This window comes from Somniosus microcephalus, chromosome 7, assembly GCF_052327205.1.
Source record: "Somniosus microcephalus isolate GS21.2 chromosome 7, FLI_Smic_1.0, whole genome shotgun sequence".
Classification (NCBI taxonomy): domain Eukaryota; kingdom Metazoa; phylum Chordata; class Chondrichthyes; order Squaliformes; family Somniosidae; genus Somniosus; species Somniosus microcephalus.
Window position 1 is genome coordinate 70237531 of NC_140993.1, and position 21284 is coordinate 70258814.

A 21284-nucleotide genomic window follows, 5' to 3' on the forward strand; every position below is an offset into this window, starting at 1 on the left:
AAAATCCCTCTGGTTGGTCAGGCGAGGATGGAGACGGGACATTGACACGACAAGCAGCAGACCCGCCTCTGCGGGCTTAACAAGTTCAATCAGGGGAAAATCCCTCTGGTTGGTCAGGCGAGGATGGAGACGGGACATTGACACGACAAGCAGCAGTCCCGCCTCCAACTCGCCTCCATTCACAAAATCCAGCCCATTGAGTGCCTCCACTTCCGTCGGCAGATGACACCCAGCTCACCACCACTTCTCTCAACCCCTCCACGGTCTCTAAATTGTGAGACTGCTTGTCCGACATCTAGTTCTGGATGAGCAGAAATTTTCTCCAATTAAATATTGGGAAGACCGAAGCCATTGTTTTCGGTCCCTGCCACAAACTCCGTCCCTCAGCCACTGACTCCATCCTTCTCCTTGACATCTGCTTGCGGCTGAACCACACTGTTCGCTACTTTGGTGTCATATTTGACTCTGAAATGAACTTCCGACCACATATCTGCGGCATAACTAAGACTGCCGATTTCCACCTCCGTAACATCGCCCGTCTCCGCCCCTGCCTCAGCTCATCCGCTGCTGAAACCGTCATCCATGCCTTTGTTACCTCTTGACTTGACTATTCCAACGCACTCCTGGCTGGCCTCCCACATTCTACCCTACGTAAACTTGAGGTCATCCAAAACTCGGCTGCCCGTGTCCTAAGTCACACCAAATCCTGTTCGCCCATCACCCCTGTGCTCGCTGACCTACACTGGCTCCCGGTTAAGCAACACCACGATTTCAAAATTCTCATCCTTGTTTTCAAACCCCTCCATGGCTTCGCCCCCATCCCCCCATCTCTGTAATCTCCTCCAGCCCCACAACCCCTCGAGATATCTGCGCTCCTCTAATTCTGCCCTCTTGAGCATCCCTGATTATAATTGCTCAACCTTTGGTGGCCGTGCCTTCTGTTGCCTAGGCCCTAAGCTCTGGAATTCCCTGCCTAAACCTGTCCGCCTCGATACCTCTCTTTCCTCCTTTAAGACGCAGCTTAAAACCTACCTCTTTGACCAAGCTTTTGGTCACCTGCCCTAATTTTCTCCTTATGTGGCTCGGTGTCAAATCTTTTGTCTCATAACACTCCTGTGAAGCGCCTTGGGACATTTTACTACATTAAAGGTGCTATATAAATACAAGTTGTTGCTGTTGTTGTTGGTGATTTCCTGCTTAGATTAAAGATTTTAACTATCTCTTTCACTTGAAGCTTAAGATAATTAGGAATGAATCAGGGATCCGTCATGCCCAGTGGGCTCACAATCTCATGACCTGATGTCCATCAGCTTGCAGAATTAAGGGAGCAAAATGTAACAAGAGGCTAGAGAAATGGGGACTCCTTAAAACACAGAAAGTTCGGAAGATTGAGTTTTTTGATGAAGTAACGGAGAGGGTGGATGAGGGTAGTGCAGTTGATGTTGTGTATATGGACTTTCAAAAGGTGTTTGATAAAGTACCACATAATATACTCGTTTGCAAAATTAAAGCCCATGGGACTAAATGGACAGTGGCAGTGTGGATACAAAATTGGCTAAGGGACAGAAAGCAGAGAGTAAAGGTGAACAGTTGTTTTTCAGACTGGAGTGAAGTATGTAGTGGTGTTCCCCAGGGTTCCCCATTAGGACCACTGCTCTTTTTAATATATATTAATGATCTGGACTTGGGTATACCAGGCATAATTTCAAAGTTTGCTGCTAACTCGAAACTCGGAAATGTAGTAATCAATGAAGAGGATAGTAACACACTTCAGGAGGACATAGAGCCTGGTGAAACGGGCAGACACATAGATGAAAGTTAACGTGTGAAATGATACATCTTGGTAGGAAAAATGAGGAGAGGCAATATAAACTAAATGGTACATTTTTAAGGGGGTGTAGGAAGAGAGAGACCTGGGGATGTAGGTGCACAAATCTTTGCAGGACAAGTTGAGAAAGCTGTTAAAAAAGCATATGGGATCCTTGGCTTTATTAATAGAGGAATAGAGTACAAAAGCAAGGAAGTTATGCTAAACCTTTATAAAACACTGGTTAGGCCTCAACTGGAGTATTGTGTTCAATTCTGGGCACCACACTTTAGGAAGGATGTCAAGGCCTTAGAGAGGGTACAGAAAAGATTTACTAGAATGGTACCAGGAATGAGGGATTTCAGTTATGTAGAGAGACTGGAGAAGCTGAGGTTGTTCTCCTTAGAGCAGAGAAGGTTAAGAGGAGATTTGATGGAGATGTTCAAAATCATGAATGGTTTTGATAGAGTAAATAAGAAGAAACTGTTTCCAGTGGCAGAAGGGCTGGTCACCAGAAGAGACAGATTTAAGTTGCCTGGCTAAAGAACCAGAGGTGACATGAGAAACAATTATTTTACACAGCGAGTTGTTGTGATCTAGAATGCACTGCCTGAAGGGGTGGTGGAAGCAAATTAAATAGTAACTTTCAAAAGGGAATTAGATAAATACTTTAAGGGAAAAAAATGACAGGGCTATGGGGAAAGTGCAGGGGACTAATTGTATAGCTCTATCAAAGAATCAGCGCTGGCACGATGGGCCGAATGGCCTCCTTCTGTGCGGTATCATTCTGTAATTCTAGGAGTTCTGATGGAAGTGTTCAAAATTAGGAGAGGTTTTCACAAGGTAAATTGGGAAATATCATTTCCTTTGGTCAATAATCGAGAATAAATTTAAGATCATCAGCAAAAGGACTAAGGGAGGCGTTAAGAGAGTGTTGTTGAGACACGCCCGACCAGAAACAGTGGTAGAATCGCTTTTAAAAGGGAAGTGGTTAATTTGAAAAAAGAAAAATGTAAAAGGGTATGGGGAAAAGGCAGGGGGTGGGAGTAAGCAGAGAGCTCATTCAGAGAGCTGATACAGATGGTCCGAATGGCCTCCTCCTGCGCCACAAAATTCTATAATTCTAGAATGAAAGTTACCCAGAGGACACAGGAAGGCCGAGATTGAATTACTTCAGTAAAACAGCTGAGGGGTCCAGAGCACGTAACATTGGCAGTGACAGTCAGGGTTTGACTGATGTCCAGTCTGTAAGAATGTTTGCATTAGGCTCTCAGCCCCAGTGTTCTCCAGCCTCTCACTAAAGCAGAGTGTTCCACAGGCTCCATATCCTTCTCAAGGGACCATTCTTTGTGTGTGAGTATCAGAAGCCTATTCTACCATGGAGGGCATCACAGCCAAGCCCGATTCTGTCTTTATTCAATCCAGTGACTCATGCTGGGAGAGAACAGGATGGCATTCAGCTGTGATTCCACCCATGGTACAATAGGGCTGCTGACCCTCACTGTCCAGGATCACCCTGGGCATTTGGGCAAGGAGTGCAACCGTCTGCACCTGACTGCACCTTCAGTAGATGAGGGGGAGAGAGAGAGAGTAGAATGTCCTCATATGGTCTGCTCGTTCTACCAGCCCCGCGTCGGTCTCCATTCAGCTACAATCCTCCCTTCCGAGTGCACGTAGTAGACGGGATGCATTGCTGCAGTGGCACAGGCCTGCGGAGAGGGGGAAAGAGATAGAGGGAGACAGAGTGATAATGAGAGAGGGAGACAGAGAGGGAGAGGGAAGAAACAGATAGAGGGAGAGAGTGAGAGGGAGAGGGTGAGAAATAGACAGGAAAAGGGGAGAGAGAGAGATCGAGGAAGAGAGCATTAGAAGGAGAAATTTAGAGCGAGAGAGTGAGGGAAGAGGAAGAGACAGAAGGAGAGTGGATAGAGGAGATAGAGACAGACAGAAAACACAGGGGGAGAGACAGTGAGGAGAGAAGGGAGAGACAGGGAGGAGCGAAGGATAGAGAGAGAGGGACAGATAGAGAGAGGGAGAGAGTTAAAGAGAGAGGGATAGAGAAGGGGAGAGAGGGAGATAGAGAGGGAGGGGAGAGAGGGAGGGAGAGAGAGAGGCGAGATGTGAGACCATTCCATGATTCGCTCAGAACATATAAGACATTCATAAAGAAGCACTCCATCCGAGTAGCAAATTCCCAATCGCCCCTTAATCTGGGCAGGCAGCCTGGGAGTGGGGCAAAAGTGGGGGTGGGGCAGAGAGGGGGGAGTGGGGCAGTGAGGGGGGGGCAGTGAGGGGGGGTGGGGCAGTGAGGGGGGGCAGTGAGGGTGGGGTGGGGCAGTGAGGTGGGTGGGGCAGGGGGGTGGGGGTGGGGCAGTGAGGGGGGTGGGGCAGTGAGGGGGGTGAGGCAGTGAGGGGGGGTGGGGCAGTGAGGGGGTGGGGCAGGGGGGTGGGGGTGGGGCAGTGAGGTGGGGTGAGGCAGTGAGGGGGGTGGGGCAGTGAGGGGGTGGGGCAGGGGGGTGGGGGTGGGGCAGTGAGGTGGGGTGAGGCAGTGAGGGGGGGTGGGGCAGTGACGGGGATGGGGCAGTGAGGGGGTGGGGTAGGGGGTGTGGCAGTGAGGTGGGGTGAGGCAGTGAGGGGGTGGGGCAGTGAGGGGGGTGGGGTAGTGAGGGGGTGGGGCAGGGGGATGGGGTGGGGCAGTGAGGTGGGGTGAGGCAGTGAGGGGGGTGGGGCAGTGACGGGGATGGGGCAGTGAGGGGGTGGGGTAGGGGGTGGGGCAGTGAGGGGGGGTGGGGCAGTGAGGGGGGTGGGGCAGGGGGGTGGGGGTGTGGCAGTGAGGGGGGTGGGTCAGATAGGGGGTGGGGCAGGGGGGTGGGGGTGGGGCAGTGAGGGGGTGGGGCAGTGAGGGGGTGGGGCAGTGGGGTGGGGGTAGGGCAGTGAGGTGGGGGTGGGGCAGGGGGGTGGGGCAGTGAGGTGGGGGTGGGGCAGGGGGTGGGGCAGTGATGTGGGGGTGGGGCAGTGAGGTGGGGTAGTGAGATGGGGTGGGGCAGTGGAGTGGGGGTGGGGCAGTGAGGTGGGGGTGGGGGTGGGGCAGTGAGGTGGGGGTGGGGCAGGGAGGTGGGGGTGGAGGCAGTTAGCTGGGGGTGGGGCAGTGAGGTGGGGGTGGGGCAGTGAGGTGGGGGTGGGGCAGGGGGGTGGGGCAGTGAGGTGGGGTGGGGCAGTGATGTGGGGGTGGGGCAGTGAGGTGGGGGTGGGGCAGTGAGGTGGGGGTGGGGCAGGGGGGTGGGGCAGTGAGGTGGGGCGGGGCAGTGATGTGGGGGTGGGGCAGTGAGATGGCGGTGGAGCAGGGGGGTGGGGGTGGGGCAGGGGGGTGGGGTAGTGAGATGGGGGTGGGGCAGGGGGGTGGGGGTGGGGCAGTGAGGTGGTTATTGCCCCACTCGGGTAACGCTGAGTTACGAAAAAAGTTGCCAGATTTACCCCTTCAATGGGGGCCCAATCTCCAGGAATGAAGCTCTGGGGAAGGGTCCAATACGCAACACTACTCTCTGTCAGACTGTGACTGGCACACTTAATTACAGATTTCCAGCATACCCTTCAATTCAGCGTTCCTTTCCTCCTACAGTCCACCAGCTTTTATATCTAATCTCCATACCCTGGTTTGTCTCAGTCACTTGTATTATTCTTTCCTGATTCCTCCCCCCCGCCCCTTGAACTCACTGACTCTTCCGAGGGCATTGGTGCCCCCGCACCCCGGTATTATGTAACCATTTGTCGTATGTGAGCCTGGACAGTAAGCATCAACATGCTACTCTGCCAGCAGGGGGGCACCCGACTGTGAGCAGGAGCAGGAACTCTGGCCTCCCTCCTTTCTAAACCTGGGGGTGCTAAGTGCCCCTCCTCATTACTTCCAAGCTGAGACCAGGTGTTTGTAATGTACATACCTTAAAGAGGGGAACTACTTTTTACAGCTCATGTATACTGTAGTACCGGCAGTGACCACACCTGTATATAGCACTGAGTAGTAATCTGTACAGGCAGTTCCAGTGTGAGCCACGTTTAGTAAACACCTGTTGTACCGTTTCTCCTGCAGTCTGTGTCTTATTATACACGGACACAACATTGACGACGAGGCAAGTTCGAACCTACCTGCAACTCTGCATCACTTCCCGGGGATTCGTTCCTGGAGATCAGTGGATTGGAGGTCAAGGCCAGAGACTCGGGCGTCGACCACGGGCAACCGCCCAGTCATCCAGCAGAGACTCGAGAATTGCGGGGGAGGCTGTCGAGAGCCAGGCTTGCCTTTCCAGTCGAGGTGGTCCAGCGAAACGGGCTGGCAACAGGTAGTGCGCAGACCCTTCCCAGACAGCGGCGGGCTAGAGCCCGACCGAGCGGCACAGCAAAGGGCCGAGCAGCGTCGACGGGGGAGGGAGAGAGAGGGCAGAGCGCACAGGGCGCAGCCGGTGTTCAGGGGCCGAGCAGCGTCGAAGAGAGGGAGAGAGAGACGCGCAGAAACCCGCGAGGCGCCGCCATTGCCATGAGGACCGCCGAGAGCGGCGTTGGCAGCAGCACAGGAGAAGCGTGCGAAACCTACAGGGTGCCGCCATTGCCATGAGCACCGCCAGGAGCGGCGTTGGCAGCAGCGGGGGAGGAAGGAAAGCGCGGGAGACGCCATTTTAAGCCATTGGGAGACGCCATTTTAAACCACACCCAAAATGCCGAAGAGTGGCAGTATCACCGCATTTGACAATGAAGTCGAAGATTGGACTACATATGTCGAACGAATAGAGGTGTACTGCAAGGCAAATGAGGTGTCAGATGACAAGAAAGCGTCGGTATTGTTAAATTTAATGGGTGCAAAGACGTATGGTTTATAACGAAATCTAGTAACCCCAACGAAGCCAATGGAAAAGAGTTTTGAAGACATAATAACTGTGGTGTATGTAACCTGTTCCACCTTAAGAGAACTTAAGCCTGTTCCACCTTAAGCGATGTACTACTTTCTCTGGCTGCTGTATACGTAATACCGGTGGTGACCACCGGTATATAAGCACTGTGTAGTAAGATTGTATTTCATATAGTCCTGACCTCCAACCAGTAAAGACCTGTTGAACTTTAATCTTGTAGTCTGTGTGTTATTAATTACAACTAGAACACACAGACTTTACAGTGGCGACGAGTCCGATTCTTACCCTGCGGCAGTTATATCCACGGCGGCTTCGTCCACAGAACGGACGTCGAAGAGAGGCTTCCACCCTCATCACCCTGCTGGAAGACACGTCACGCGGCAGACATCGAGAAACCAGAGTGCAGAAGACATCCTGAACTCGAAGCCTCCATCAGCGGCTGTCAGCTATCTTCTTTCTACCTCGGTAGTGGGTAAGCCGGGCAGCGACGCGACCAGAAAGTCGGCCGCATTGGCTGTACAGACGGGGAGGGAAGACGGAGGAATAAGGGCGGTGAGATCGATCGCGACCAGAGATAAGGGCCGGGCCGCATTCGGGCCGAAAGGCGCAGCGCGGGGACATCGATTGCGGCTGGTGATAAGGGCCGGGCCGCATTCGGGCTAAAAAGACGCAGCGTCTGGGGGCAACTGAAGGCGCGAGAGCCGCGGTGAAGCGGAGACAGCGTCGGGGGAAGGGTGAAGACCGCCAAGCGTGGGAAAACCGCCATTTTGTAGGCGGAGGACAAAGACAAGAGCGCGGAAGCCGCCATCTTGGATAAAAATAAAAATAAATTAAATTGCAACGATGCCTAAACATGGGAACATTAATACCTTTGATAGCGACATCGAAGATTGGGCTATGTATGTAGAACGCATACAAAATTATTGTAAAGCAAATAAAATCCCAGATGAAGAGAAAGCACTAACATTATTAAACTTAATGGGTGCGAAGACATACGGGCAATTGAAACACCTTTTATCACCAGATGAACCGGCGGATAAGACGTTCGAGGAGATTGTTACTGTCCTGAAAAATCACCTAAACCCCACGCCGCTGATGCTAGCGGAACGATTTAAATTTTACAGCAGAAGGCAGCTGAAGGATGAAAGCAATGCTGAATATTTAATGGTATTGCGTAAGCTAGCAAAGTACTGTCAATTCGGAACGAGACTGACAGAGGCACTACGAGATAAATTTGTGTGTGGTTTATTAAAAGAAGATACACAAAAGCGATTGCTCGAGGAGAATGAGCTGACGCTTGAGAAAGCGGTCACTATGGCAGCAGCACACGAAGCCGCAGCGAGAGGCACGGCAGTAATGCAGCTATGGTCACCGGAACTCAGTACAAATAAATTGGGTTTGAGTACTGTAAAATGTTATCGTTGCGGAAAGACAACGCACGATCAGAACCAGTGTTGGTTTAAAAACCAAGAATGCAGAACGTGTGGCAGGCTTGGCCACATAGCTAAAGTATGCCGGTCAGGAAAGAAGACCAGCAACAAAAAGTCACCGCAAGGAAAATACATAAAGGTACACAAGGTGACAAAGAACAGTTCGACCGAACAGAAGTCAGATTCAGACGCTAGCAGTAATGAACTGGGTAGCTTAAGAGTACACAACGTTGGTAAGGATGCAGATCTCCAGACAATTTGGGTCACCCTTCAGATAGCAGGAGTCCAAGTAAAGATGGAATTGGACACTGGATCGGCATTGACGGTCATGAATAAGAAAGATTACAAAAGGTTATTCCAACATATTCCCCTACGGGATACGGAGATTATATTGAAAACATACACGGGGCAAAGAGTGTACCCCATCGGAAAGATAGAGGTAAAAGTGGTCCACAAGGGCGAAGAAAGCCAAGTAATGGACTTATATGTGCTACCTGAAGGAGGTCCACCACTACTGGGACGGGAGTGGATTAGGAAAATGAATATGGACTGGCACTCCTTGAAGGCACTAACGGTAGATTCCGGGGAAACAGATGTCAAACCTAAACGATTGTCCAGAATATTGGATGATGCTAAAGAGGTGTTCCAGCAGGGACTGGGAACACTGAGAGGAATTACGGCAAACATCAAGATTGATGAACATGCACAACCAAAATTTTTTAAAGCCAGACCGGTACCCTATGCAATATGACCTACTGTAGAAGCGGAACTGGAAGCGCTAGAACGTTCAGGTGTACTGTCTAAGGTAGATTGGAGTGAGTGGGCTACGCCCATTGTTCCCGTTATGAAACGTCCTTCGAGCAACAAGCCAGGAGAACCAGGGAAGGTTCGCATCTGTGGAGATTTCAAAATCACCGTTAATCCGGTGCTTCACACGGTGCAGTATCCGCTTCCGCGGATTGAGGATATTTTTGCTTCGTTGTCTGGCGGGAAACACTTCACCAAGATAGACCTGGCGCAGGCGTACTTGCAGATGGAGGTTGAAGAAGAGTCACGCCAATACCTCACGATCAACACGCATCGAGGTTTGTACCGGTACAATAGGCTGGTTTTTGGAGTGGCATCGGCTCCAGCAATTTGGCAGAGGGCCATGGAGCAGGCATTACAGGGAATTCCAGGCACACAATGTTACCTGGATGATATTCTGATTACAGGTGATGGTGATGAAGAACACCTCGCAAACTTGGAACTGGTGCTCAACAGACTGAAAGAGTATGGACTTAGAGTTAATCGGCAGAAATGTGAGTTCTTCCAGAAGCGGATCTCGTACTGTGGTCATGTCATTGACCGGGAGGGGCTTCATAAGTCTCCTGACAAGATAGAGGCAGTTGTAAAGGCTCCCGCTCCGGATAATGTCTCTCAGTTGAGGTCGTTTCTAGAATTGATTAACTATTACCATAAATTTCTACCAAATCTATCTACGGTACTGCAGCCGCTAAACGCTCTTTTACAGAAAGGGGCACCATGGGAATGGAGCGAAAACTGTAAGAAGGCATTTCGCAAAAGCAAAGAATTGATCACCTCAGAGGAAGTGTTGGCTCACTTCAACCCGACACTGCCTATTCGGTTGGCTTGTGATGCTTCTCCATATGGTATTGGGGCAGTACTCTCACACAAGTTGCCAAATGGCACGGAAAGGCCAGTCGCGTTTGCATCCAGATCATTGACCTCCGCTGAGCGCAACTATGCGCAGATCGATAGGGAGGCTCTCAGCCTTGTATGGGGAGTGAAGAAGTTTAATCATTACCTGCAGGGCCAAAAATTCACACTTCTGACAGACCATCAGCCGTTGGTATCCATTTTTAACCCTAAGAAGGGTGTTTCAGTGATGACAGCACAGCGCCTCCAGAGATGGTCCCTTTTCCTAGGGGCACATCAATATCAAATAGAATTCAAAGGTACGAAGCAGCATGGCAATGCTGATGGGCTGTCGCGCCTGCCACTACCTGAAGAAGAAGAAACGACGAAAGTTGACCCTGTTGAGTTATTTCATTCGACCATCATCGAGTGTTTACCAGTCACCAATGCAAGTATTGAAAGAGAAACCAGGAACGACCCGACACTGTCCAGAGTCTACGAGGTGACAGTGAAAGGATGGCCAACACGTGGTGATCCTCTGTTACCGGCATTCTCGGCAAGGCGAGACCAGCTGTCCGTCTGCCATGGTACTTTGATGTACGGGACAAGAGTGATTATTCCTCCCAAGTTAAGGGAAAGAGTTCTAAAAGAACTGCATGAAGGTCATCTGGGGGGAGTTAAGATGAAAAGTCTTGCTAGGGCTTATGTATGGTGGCCGGGTATTGACCAACAGATAGAGGAGTTGACGAAAAGCTGCGCTGGGTGCCAAAAAGTGCAAAATGCACCTCCGATCGCACCACTACACCCATGGGAATGGCCTTCAGCCCCATGGCAACGCGTACATATTGACTTTGCTGGTCCATTCATGGACTCCATGTTCCTAATTGCGGTGGACGCACATTCCAAATGGCCAGAAGTGATCAAGATGAATACCACTACTTCAGAAAAGACAATTGCGGTGTTAAGAACAATATTCGCAAGGAATGGATTGCCAGAACAGATCTGTTCGGACAACGGACCACAGTTCGTGTCGGAAGAATTCCAAAAATTCTTAAAGAAGAATGGGGTGAAACATTATACCTCTGCCCCATATCATCCGGCGACAAACGGGTTGGCTGAGAGATTTGTCCAAACATTCAAAAAGGCAATAAAGGCCATGAACGATGATCAGATTCCGCTACAGCACAAGGTGGACAATTTCCTAATGGCGTATCGAAACGCCGCTCATGCAGTGACTAACCAAAGTCCTGCCATGATGTTTTATAACAGGAGGTTGCGGTCCAGGTTGGACTTGTTAAAACCAAATGTGCAGAGGGAAGTGGAAAACAAACAGTTCCGGCATATTAATAACAAGTCCACTCGAAGTTTCGAAGTAGGACAACCAGTGTTGGCAAGGGGCTATGGAAACGAAAAATGGCAGTCCGGAACAATTCGGGCCAGACAAGGACCTCTGATGTACACAGTAGATATTGGTAACAATGTAATAAGGCGTCATGCGGATCAACTGGTAGAATCAAGAGCAAGGGTCGAAACCATGGTTGCGACAGAGACAACTGTGGAAGACGTTAATGAACCTGAAGCATCTACCTCGGCAGGGACTGTACCTGATGATGACGTCCAATACATAGGAAACCAACAAGAAGAGTCACCTCAGCAACAAGAATCAGAGACCACTGAAAGGCGTTATCCAGACCGAATCAGAAGGCCTCCTGAGAGACTGAACCTTTGAACTGTTTATACCTGAAGTTATATATGTATATATGTTATGATGTTATGTTAAATGGGGATATGACTATTAAGCTAAAAAGGGAGGATTGTGGTGTATGTAACCTGTTCCACCTTAAGAGAACTTAAGCCTGTTCCACCTTAAGAGATGTACTACTTTCTCTGGCTGCTGTATACGTAATACTGGTGGTGACCACCGGTATATAAGCACTGTGTAGTAAGATTGTATTTCATATAGTCCTGACCTCCAACCAGCAAAGACCTGTTGAACTTTAATCTTGTAGTCTGTGTGTTATTAATTACAACTAGAACACACAGACTTTACAATAACGATACTACAGGAACATTTAAACCCCACACCGCTGCTGATAGCAGAAAGATTCAAGTTTCACAAACGGAACCAGCATAAGGATGAAAGCAATGCTGATTATTTAACAGAACTGCGCAAACTGTCGAAACACTGCCAGTTTGGAGGGGGTCTGGCAGATACCTTAAGGGACAAGTTTGTGTGTGGGCTTCAAAGTGAAGGAACCCAGAAACAGCTTTTATCTGAAAAGGACCTTACGCTGGAAAAGGCTTTCAGCATTGCGGTATCATATGAAGCAGCAGCACGGGGTGCTGCAGAGATACAACAGAGACCGCAAGAATATGGCACAAACGAAATGTCATATGGAACAGAGAAGTGCTATTGCTGCGGCAGAACAACACATGACCAGAATGATTGCTGGTTCAAAGACAAAGTGTGCAGACAGTGTGGAAAAGTAGGACACATAGCACGAGTCTGCAGGTCGGGAAAGAAAACCAGCAATAAGAAACCTACCAAAGGAAAGTACAAGAAGGTACATAAGATGACGGAGAATAGTTCAGATGAACAAAAGAGTGATAACGACTCTGAAAGCAGGGAACTGAGTTGTCTGAAACTACATAATGTGATCACAACGGAGGATCACCGAACCATTTGGGTCACTCTCAAGATAGCAGGAGTCCAGGTAAAGATGGAATTGGACACAGGATCAGCCCTAACAGTCGTAAACCGACGGGACTACGAGCAGCTATTCTCACACATACGCTTGAGAGACACAAAAATTATTTTGAAGACGTACACGGGGCAAAAAGTCTACCCCAAAGGAAAAATAAGGGTGACCGTTATATATAACGGTAAGGAAACACCAAAACTAGACCTGTATGTATTGCAAGATGGAGGACCACCATTACTGGGACGTGAATGGATCCGGAAAATACAACTGGATTGGCATTCCATACAGGCACTGACTGTGGCTGACAAAAAGGATGACGACGTCACACCTGGGCGACTGTCAAAGATCCTAACTGACGCGAAAGAAGTGTTCCAGCAAGGACTCGGAACACTAAAAGGCATGACAGCGACGATTAAAATTGAAGAAAACGCAAGCCCAAAATTTTTTAAGGCCAGACCGGTACCTTATGCGATCCGCCCAGCCGTCGAAGCAGAGCTGGAGAGCCTGGAATGTTCAGGTGTACTGTCCAAGGTAGACTGGAGCGACTGGGCTACACCCATCGTCCCTGTGATGAAAAAGTCATTTAGCAGCACGTCTGGGGAACCAAGGATGATTCGCATCTGTGGGGACTTTAAGGTAACAGTGAACCCGGTCCTTCACACCGTACAATATCCACTTCCGCGGATTGAAGATATTTTCGCCTCGCTATCTGGAGGGAAACGCTTCACTAAGATTGATCTGGCCCAGGCGTATCTGCAAATGGAGGTAGAAGAAGCATCAAAAAAATACCTCACAATCAACACCCATAAAGGTCTCTACTAATACAACTGGCTGGTATTCGGGGTAGCATCAGCTCCGGCTATTTGGCAGAGGGCAATGGAACAAGTCCTGCAAGGGATCCCAAGGACCCAGTGTTATTTGGACGACATCCTGGTCACAGGCGAAAATGACAGTGATCACCTTGCCAACCTGGAGCAGGTACTCACTAGATTGCAGGAATATGGGCTCCGAGCTAACCGCCCCAAATGCGAGTTTATTAGAAAATAGATCTCGTATTGTGGCCACGTTATCGATAAAGAGGGGTTACATAAGTCCCCAGAGAAGATTGAGGCAGTAGTCAAGACTCCAGCACCGGAAAATGTGTCACAACTGAGGTCGTTCCTCGGGCTGGTAAACTACTACCATAAGTTCTTGCCAAATTTGTCTACAATACTACACCCACTGAACACCCTACTGCAAACTGGGGTGCCATGGAAGTGGAGTGACGAATGTAGACGAGCTTTCCAGAAGAGCAAAACACTAATCACATCGAAAGAGGTATTGGCCCATTACAACCCGGCATTACCAATTCGGTTGGCATGTGATGCATCTCCCTACGGCATTGGAGCGGTGCTGTCGCACAAATTCTCGGACGGCTCAGAGAGGCCAATAGCCTTTGCGTCACGATCACTAACCTCAGCCGAACGTAACTACGCCCAGATTGACAGGGAGGCCCTCAGCCTAGCGTGGGGAGTGAAAAAGTTCAATCACTATCTGCACGGGCAGAAATTCACCTTGCTGACTGATCACCAGCCTCTTGTCTCCATTTTTAATCCGAAGAAGGGCGTTCCGGTGATGAATGCGCAACGACTACAAAGATGGTCACTTTTTCTAGGGGTGCATCACTATGAAATTGAATATAAGGGCACGAAACAGCATGGAAATGCTGATGGGCTATCACGCCTGCCACTGCCTACTGCGGAGGAAGCACCAGCAGTGGATCCTGTCGAAATATTCCATTCGACTATAGTTGAATACCTACCGGTAACTAATGCTTATATCGAAAAGGAAACCCGAAATGACCCGACACTGTCTCGGGTATATGATTTGACGGTGAAGGGATGGCCAGCACATGGCGACTCACTGTTGCCAGCATTCTCGACAAGGAGAGAACAGCTGTCAGTGTGCCGGGGGACCTTGATGTGTGGATCCTGAGTGGTAATTCCACCCAAGTTAAGGGATAGAGTGCTCAGTGAGTTTCATGAGGGTCATCTGGGAGGGGTAAAAATGAAACGCCTAGCCAGGGCTTATGTGTGGTGGCCGGGAATCAATAAACAAATCGAGGACCTGACCAAGAGCTGCTCAGGATGCCAGAAAGTCCAAAATGCACCACCACATGCCCCTCTACACCAATGGGAGTGGCCCTCATCTCCATGGCAACGGGTGCATATTGATTTTGCTGGTCCATTCATGGACTCAATGTTTTTAATAGCCGTGGATGCGCACTCGAAATGGCCTGAGGTCATCAAAATGTCCTCCACCACCACGGAGAAAACTATTGCAGTCCTACGGACCATTTTTACCAGGAATGGCTTGCCAGAACAGATTTGCTCCGACAACGGACCACAGTTTGTGTCCGAAGAGTTCCGGAGGTTCTTGAAAAAGAATGGGGTAAGGCATTACACATCCGCCCCGTATCATCCAGCCACAAATGGATTGGCTGAGAGGTTCGTACAAACCTTTAAGAAGGCAATAAAGGCTATGTACAATGACAACATTCCGCTGCAGCACAAGGTGGACAATTTCCTGTTCGCCTACCGGAATGCGACACATGCAGTCACCAACCAGGCCCCAGCCATGATGTTCTTTAACCGAAGGTTAAGATCTCGCCTGGATTTGCTCAGACCAAACGTACGAAGAGATGTTGAGAGTAAGCAATTCCAGCACATCCATGAGAAGCCAGCAAGGAGCTTCAATGTAGGGCAACCAGTCTTGGCCCGCGACTACCGAACAGAAAAATGGCAGCCAGGAACGATATGCACACGGCAGGGGCCACTAATGTACACAGTGGACGTTGGGGAGAGCATCGTGAGACGCCATGCTGACCAGATCCTAGAGTCACAGGAACAAGTCAACCCCATGCCTTGCCCATACGTACCTGGTGATGAACCCGACGTACAGGTCGCATCTACCCCAGAAACAGTAGCATCGGAAGCTGATGAACCTACCGACGACAGGGGGCCAGAATCGCCTCCGCACCAAGAGCAAGACACTCGGGAAAGGCGCTATCCAGAAAGGATCAGGAGGCCTCCCCAAAGACTGAATATATAAATAGACTATTTTCAGCTAATGTTGCATGTTAAAAGTGTTAATTGTAATTAGTTTGATATTTAATTGTTAAATGAGTGTTATGGTACTGTTAATCTAAAAGGGGAGGAATTGTAATGTATATACCTTTAAGGGGGGAACTACTTTTTACAGCTCATGTATACTGTAGTACCGGCAGTGACCACACCTGTATATAGCACTGAGTAGTAATCTGTACAGGCAGTTCCAGTGTGAGCCACGTTTAGTAAACACCTGTTGTACTGTTCTCCTGCAGTCTGTGTCTTATTATACACAGACACAACAGTGTTGAACCCTGGATCTTCCCGGTGTGTTTGGCCAAATCCTATAGGTACATAGGAACAGGACTAGGCCATTCAGCCCCTTGAGCCTGTTCCACCATTCTATTAGATCATGGCTGATCTGTACCTCAACCTCACTTAGCCGACTTTCAACCAAATCCCTTGATACCCTTGCCTAATAAAATTCTATCGATCTCAGTCTTGAAATTTAACTTTCCTAGCGTCCACAGCCTTATGGGGGAGAGAGTTCCAGATTTCCACTATCGTTGTGTGAAAAAGTGTTTCCTGATTTCACTCCTGAAAGGCCTGGCTCTAATTTTAAGATTGTGCCCTCTTGTTCTGGATTCACCCATCAGAGGAAATAGCTTCTCCACCCTATCGAATCCCTTAATCATTTTAAACACCTTGATTAGGTCGCACCTTAATCTTCTCAACGCAAGGGAAAACAAGCCAAGATTAGGCAACCTGTCCTCATAATTTAACCCTTTAAGCCCTGGTATCATTCTGGTGAAGCTGTGCTGTACCCCTTCCTGAGGTGTGGTGCTCAAAACGGAACGCAGTTCTCCAGGTGGGGTCTGACCAAGGTTCATTCGGTACGGCATCAGCTGTGAATCAAATTAAAAACACTGACTGCCGGGCTGGTTGGTCAGCCAGTTCTACAGTGTGCTGTACATTTCAATCCTAAGTAAGATTTTTTGCATCTTCTGAAGGCAGACTATAAAATAAATAAAATAAACCTGTAATTTGCTCCCTCTGATGTGTAAGGCAGAGTCTTTAATTAGGAGGGAATTACAAGGCAGTAAGTACGTCTGTACATCAGTCAGTGCCAGCGAGGGCAGTGAGGAGCCCACAGTGACAGGGAGCACAGCTTCACGCCACTTGAACCCCTTGCTCTCTTGTTTTACCCCATTCCTTTCCAATTTTCTTCCTCCTCTACTGAAGGTGGTGTGTCTTCCTGGGAGACAGTCCCACCAGTACCAACTGCTACCTCGTCCATTCTTCATGTGTGAACCTATGCAGTAAGTATCAGTAAGCTATTTGACTATGAAGGGCATCATAGTCAAGTCCCATTCTGTGATACATGCTGGTAGGTGTGTGATTGAGAGTGTGTGTTTGTGTGTGCATGTGAAGCTGAGTGTGTGAATGCGTGTGTTTTTATATATGTCTGTGCATGTCAAGGTGAGTACTGCATGAGAATGTGTGTGAGTGCATGTGTCTGTGCGCGCATATGCATGAGTGTATATGTGCACATGTGTGTATGAGAGTGTGTGTGTTTGTGCGCACGTGTATGTGCATGTGAGTGAGCGTGTGAGTGAGTGTGAGAGTGTGTGTGTGGAAATTTGTTGCAGAACACACTGAATGATCACTTGAGTGATATATTAGTGGGTGACTGGTGCCCATGAGAGCCAAAGCCCTGGGACGAGCCAGCACCGTCAGAACAAAAGATGGTAAAACTGGGGGAGGGGGGAAGCATTATGTGGGGAGGGTGGGGGTGGGGGGGGGAGACAGACGAGAAGTACAGGCTGCTTCAGAAGTTTAACTGAGGAGATTTAGGGTTGTACCTCTACAGGTGCTGACACTGAGACACACAAGGGCTGTACAGTACCACATGGGAGTTAATCGTTCCCTTTTATCCGGTGTGTAATATCCTGACTCAAATTCAACACACACATACACACTCTCAGACACACACATACACTCTCAGACACACACATACACTCTCAGACACACACAAACACTCCCAGACGCACACATACACTCTCAGACACACACATACACTCTCAGACACACACAAACACTCTCAGACACACACATACACTCTCAGACACACACATACACTCTCAGGCACACACAAACACTCTCAGACACACACATACACTCTCAGACACACACATACACTCTCAGGCACACACAAACACTCTCAGACACACACATACACTCTCAGACACACACATATATTCTCAGACACACACATACATTCTCAGACACACACATACACTCTCAGACACACACAAACACTCTCAGACACACACATACACTCTCAGACACACACATACACTCTCAGACACACACATTCACTCTCAGACACGCACAAACACTCTCAGACACACACATACACTCTCAGACACACACATACACTCTCAGACACACACATAGACTCTCAGACACACACATACACACTCTCAGACACACACATACGCTCTCAGACACACACAAACACTCTCAGACACACACATACACTCTCAGACACACACATACATTCTCAGACACACACATACACTCTCAGACACACACAAACACTCTCAGACACATACATACACTCTCAGACACACACATTCACTCTCAGACACGCACAAACACTCTCAGACACACACATACACTCTCAGACACACACATACACTCTCAGACACACACATAGACTCTCAGACACACACATACACACTCTCAGACACAAACATACGCTCTCAGACACACACAAACACTCTCAGACACACACATACACTCTCAGACACACACATACATTCTCAGACACACACATACATTCACAGACACACATACATTCTCAGACACACACATACACTCTCACACACACACACACTCTCAGACACACACATACACTCTCAGACACTCACATACACTCTCAGACACACATACATTCTCAGACACCCACATACACTCTCAGACACACACATACATTCTCAGACACACACATACACTCTCAGACACACATACACTCTCAGACACACACATACACTCTCAGACACACACGCACTCTCAGACACACACATACACTCTCAGACACACACATACACTCTCACACACACACGCTCTCAGATACACACATACATTCTCAGACACACACATACATTCTCCGACACACACATACACTCTCAGACACACACACACACACACACACACTCAGACACATACATACATTCTCAGACACACACATACACTCTCAGACACACATATACATTCTCAGACACACACATACATTCTCAGACACACATATACACTCTCAGACACACACATACACCCTCAGACACACACACACTCTCAGACACACACATACATTCTCAGACACACATATACATTCTCAGAAAGACACATACACTCTCAGACACACATATATATTCTCAGACACACACATACACTCTCAGACACACACATACACCCTCAGACACACACACACTCTCAGACACACACATACATTCTCAGACACACATATGCATTCTCAGACAGACACATACACTCTCAGACACACATATACATTCTCAGACACACACATACATTCTCAGACACACACATGCACTCTCAGACACACACATACACTCTCAGACACACACATACACTCTCAGACACACATATACATTCTCAGACACACACATACACTCTTAGACACACACATACACTCTCAGACACACACATACATTCTCAGACACACACATACACTCTCAGACACACACATACATTCTCAGACACACACATACATTCTCCGACATACACATACACTCTCAGACACAAACACACTCTCAGACACACACATACATTCTCAGACACGCACATATACACTCTCAGACACGCATATACATTCTCAGACAGACACATATATTCTCAGACACACATACACTCTCAGCCACACACATACACTCTCAGACATACATACACTCTCAGACACACATACATTCTCAGACACACACATACATTCTCAGACACACACACACACTCTCAGACACACATATACATTCTCCGACACACAGATACAGTCTCAGATACACACATACATTCTCAGACACACACATATACTCTCAGACACACACATATGCTCTCAGACACACATATACATTCTCCGACACACACATACACTCTCAGATACACACAAACACTCTCAGACACACACATACACTCTCAGACACACACATACACTCTCAGACACACACTTACACTCTCAGACACACACAAACACTCTCAGACACACACATACATTCTCCAACACACACATACACTCTCAGACACACACATACACTCTCAGGCACACATATACATTCTCAGACACACACATACATTCACAGACACACACATACATTCTCAGACACACACATACATTCACAGACACACATACATTCTCAGACACACACATACACTCTCAGACACACACATACACTCTCAGACACACACGCACTCTCAGACACACACATACACTCTCAGACACACACATACATTCTCAGACACACACATACACTCTCACACACACACACTCTCAGATACACACATACATTCTCAGACACACACATACATTCTCCGACACACACATACACTCTCAGACACACACACACACACAGACACACACTCAGACACATACATACATTCTCAGACACACACATACACTCTCAGACACACATATACATTCTCAGACACACACATACATTCTCAGACACACATATACACTCTCAGACACACACACACACCCTCAGACACACACACACTCTCAGACACACACATACATTCTCAGACACACATATACATTCTCAGACAGACACATACACTCTCAGACACACATATACATTCTCAGACACACACATACACTCTCAGACACACACATACACCCTCAGACACACACACACTCTCAGACACACACATACATTCTCAGACAAACATATACATTCTCAGACAGACACATACACTCTCAGACACACATATACATTCTCAGACGCACACATACATTCTCAGACACACACATGCACTCTCAGACACACACATACACTCTCAGACACACACATACACTCTCAGACACACATATACATTCTCAGACACACACATACACTCTTAGACACACACACACACTCACAGACACACACATACATTCTCAGACACACACATACACTCTCAGACACACACATACATTCTCAGACACACACATACATTCTCCGACATACACATACACTCTCAGACACAAACACACTCTCAGACACACACATACATTCTCAGACACGCACATATACACTCTCAGACACGCATATACATTCTCAGACAGACACATATATTCTCAGACACACATACACTCTCAGACACACATATACATTCTCAGACACACACATACATTCTCAGACACACATATACACTCTCAGACACACACACACACCCTCAGACACACACACACTCTCAGACACACACATACATTCTCAGACACACATATACATTCTCAGACAGACACATACCCTCTCAGACACACATATACATTCTCAGACACACACATACACTCTCAGACACACACATACACCCTCAGACACACACACACTCTCAGACACACACATACATTCTCAGACAAACATATACATTCTCAGACAGACACATACACTCTCAGACACACATATACATTCTCAGACGCACACATACATTCTCAGACACACACATGCACT

The 21284-nt window shown here is 48.3% G+C and overlaps 1 protein-coding gene across 1 annotated transcript in view; it reads right to left on the reverse strand.

The window, feature by feature from the left end:
* Positions 1-1498: 1498 nt before the first annotated feature.
* Positions 1499-21284, reverse strand: part of LOC147114705 (D-serine dehydratase) — a 144483-nt gene continuing 124697 nt past the window's right edge. Inside the window, 1 exon segment of the mRNA XM_085992108.1 lies at positions 1499-3516. Coding sequence (XP_085848234.1) covers positions 3427-3516 — 90 coding nt within the window. The 3' untranslated portion in view covers positions 1499-3426.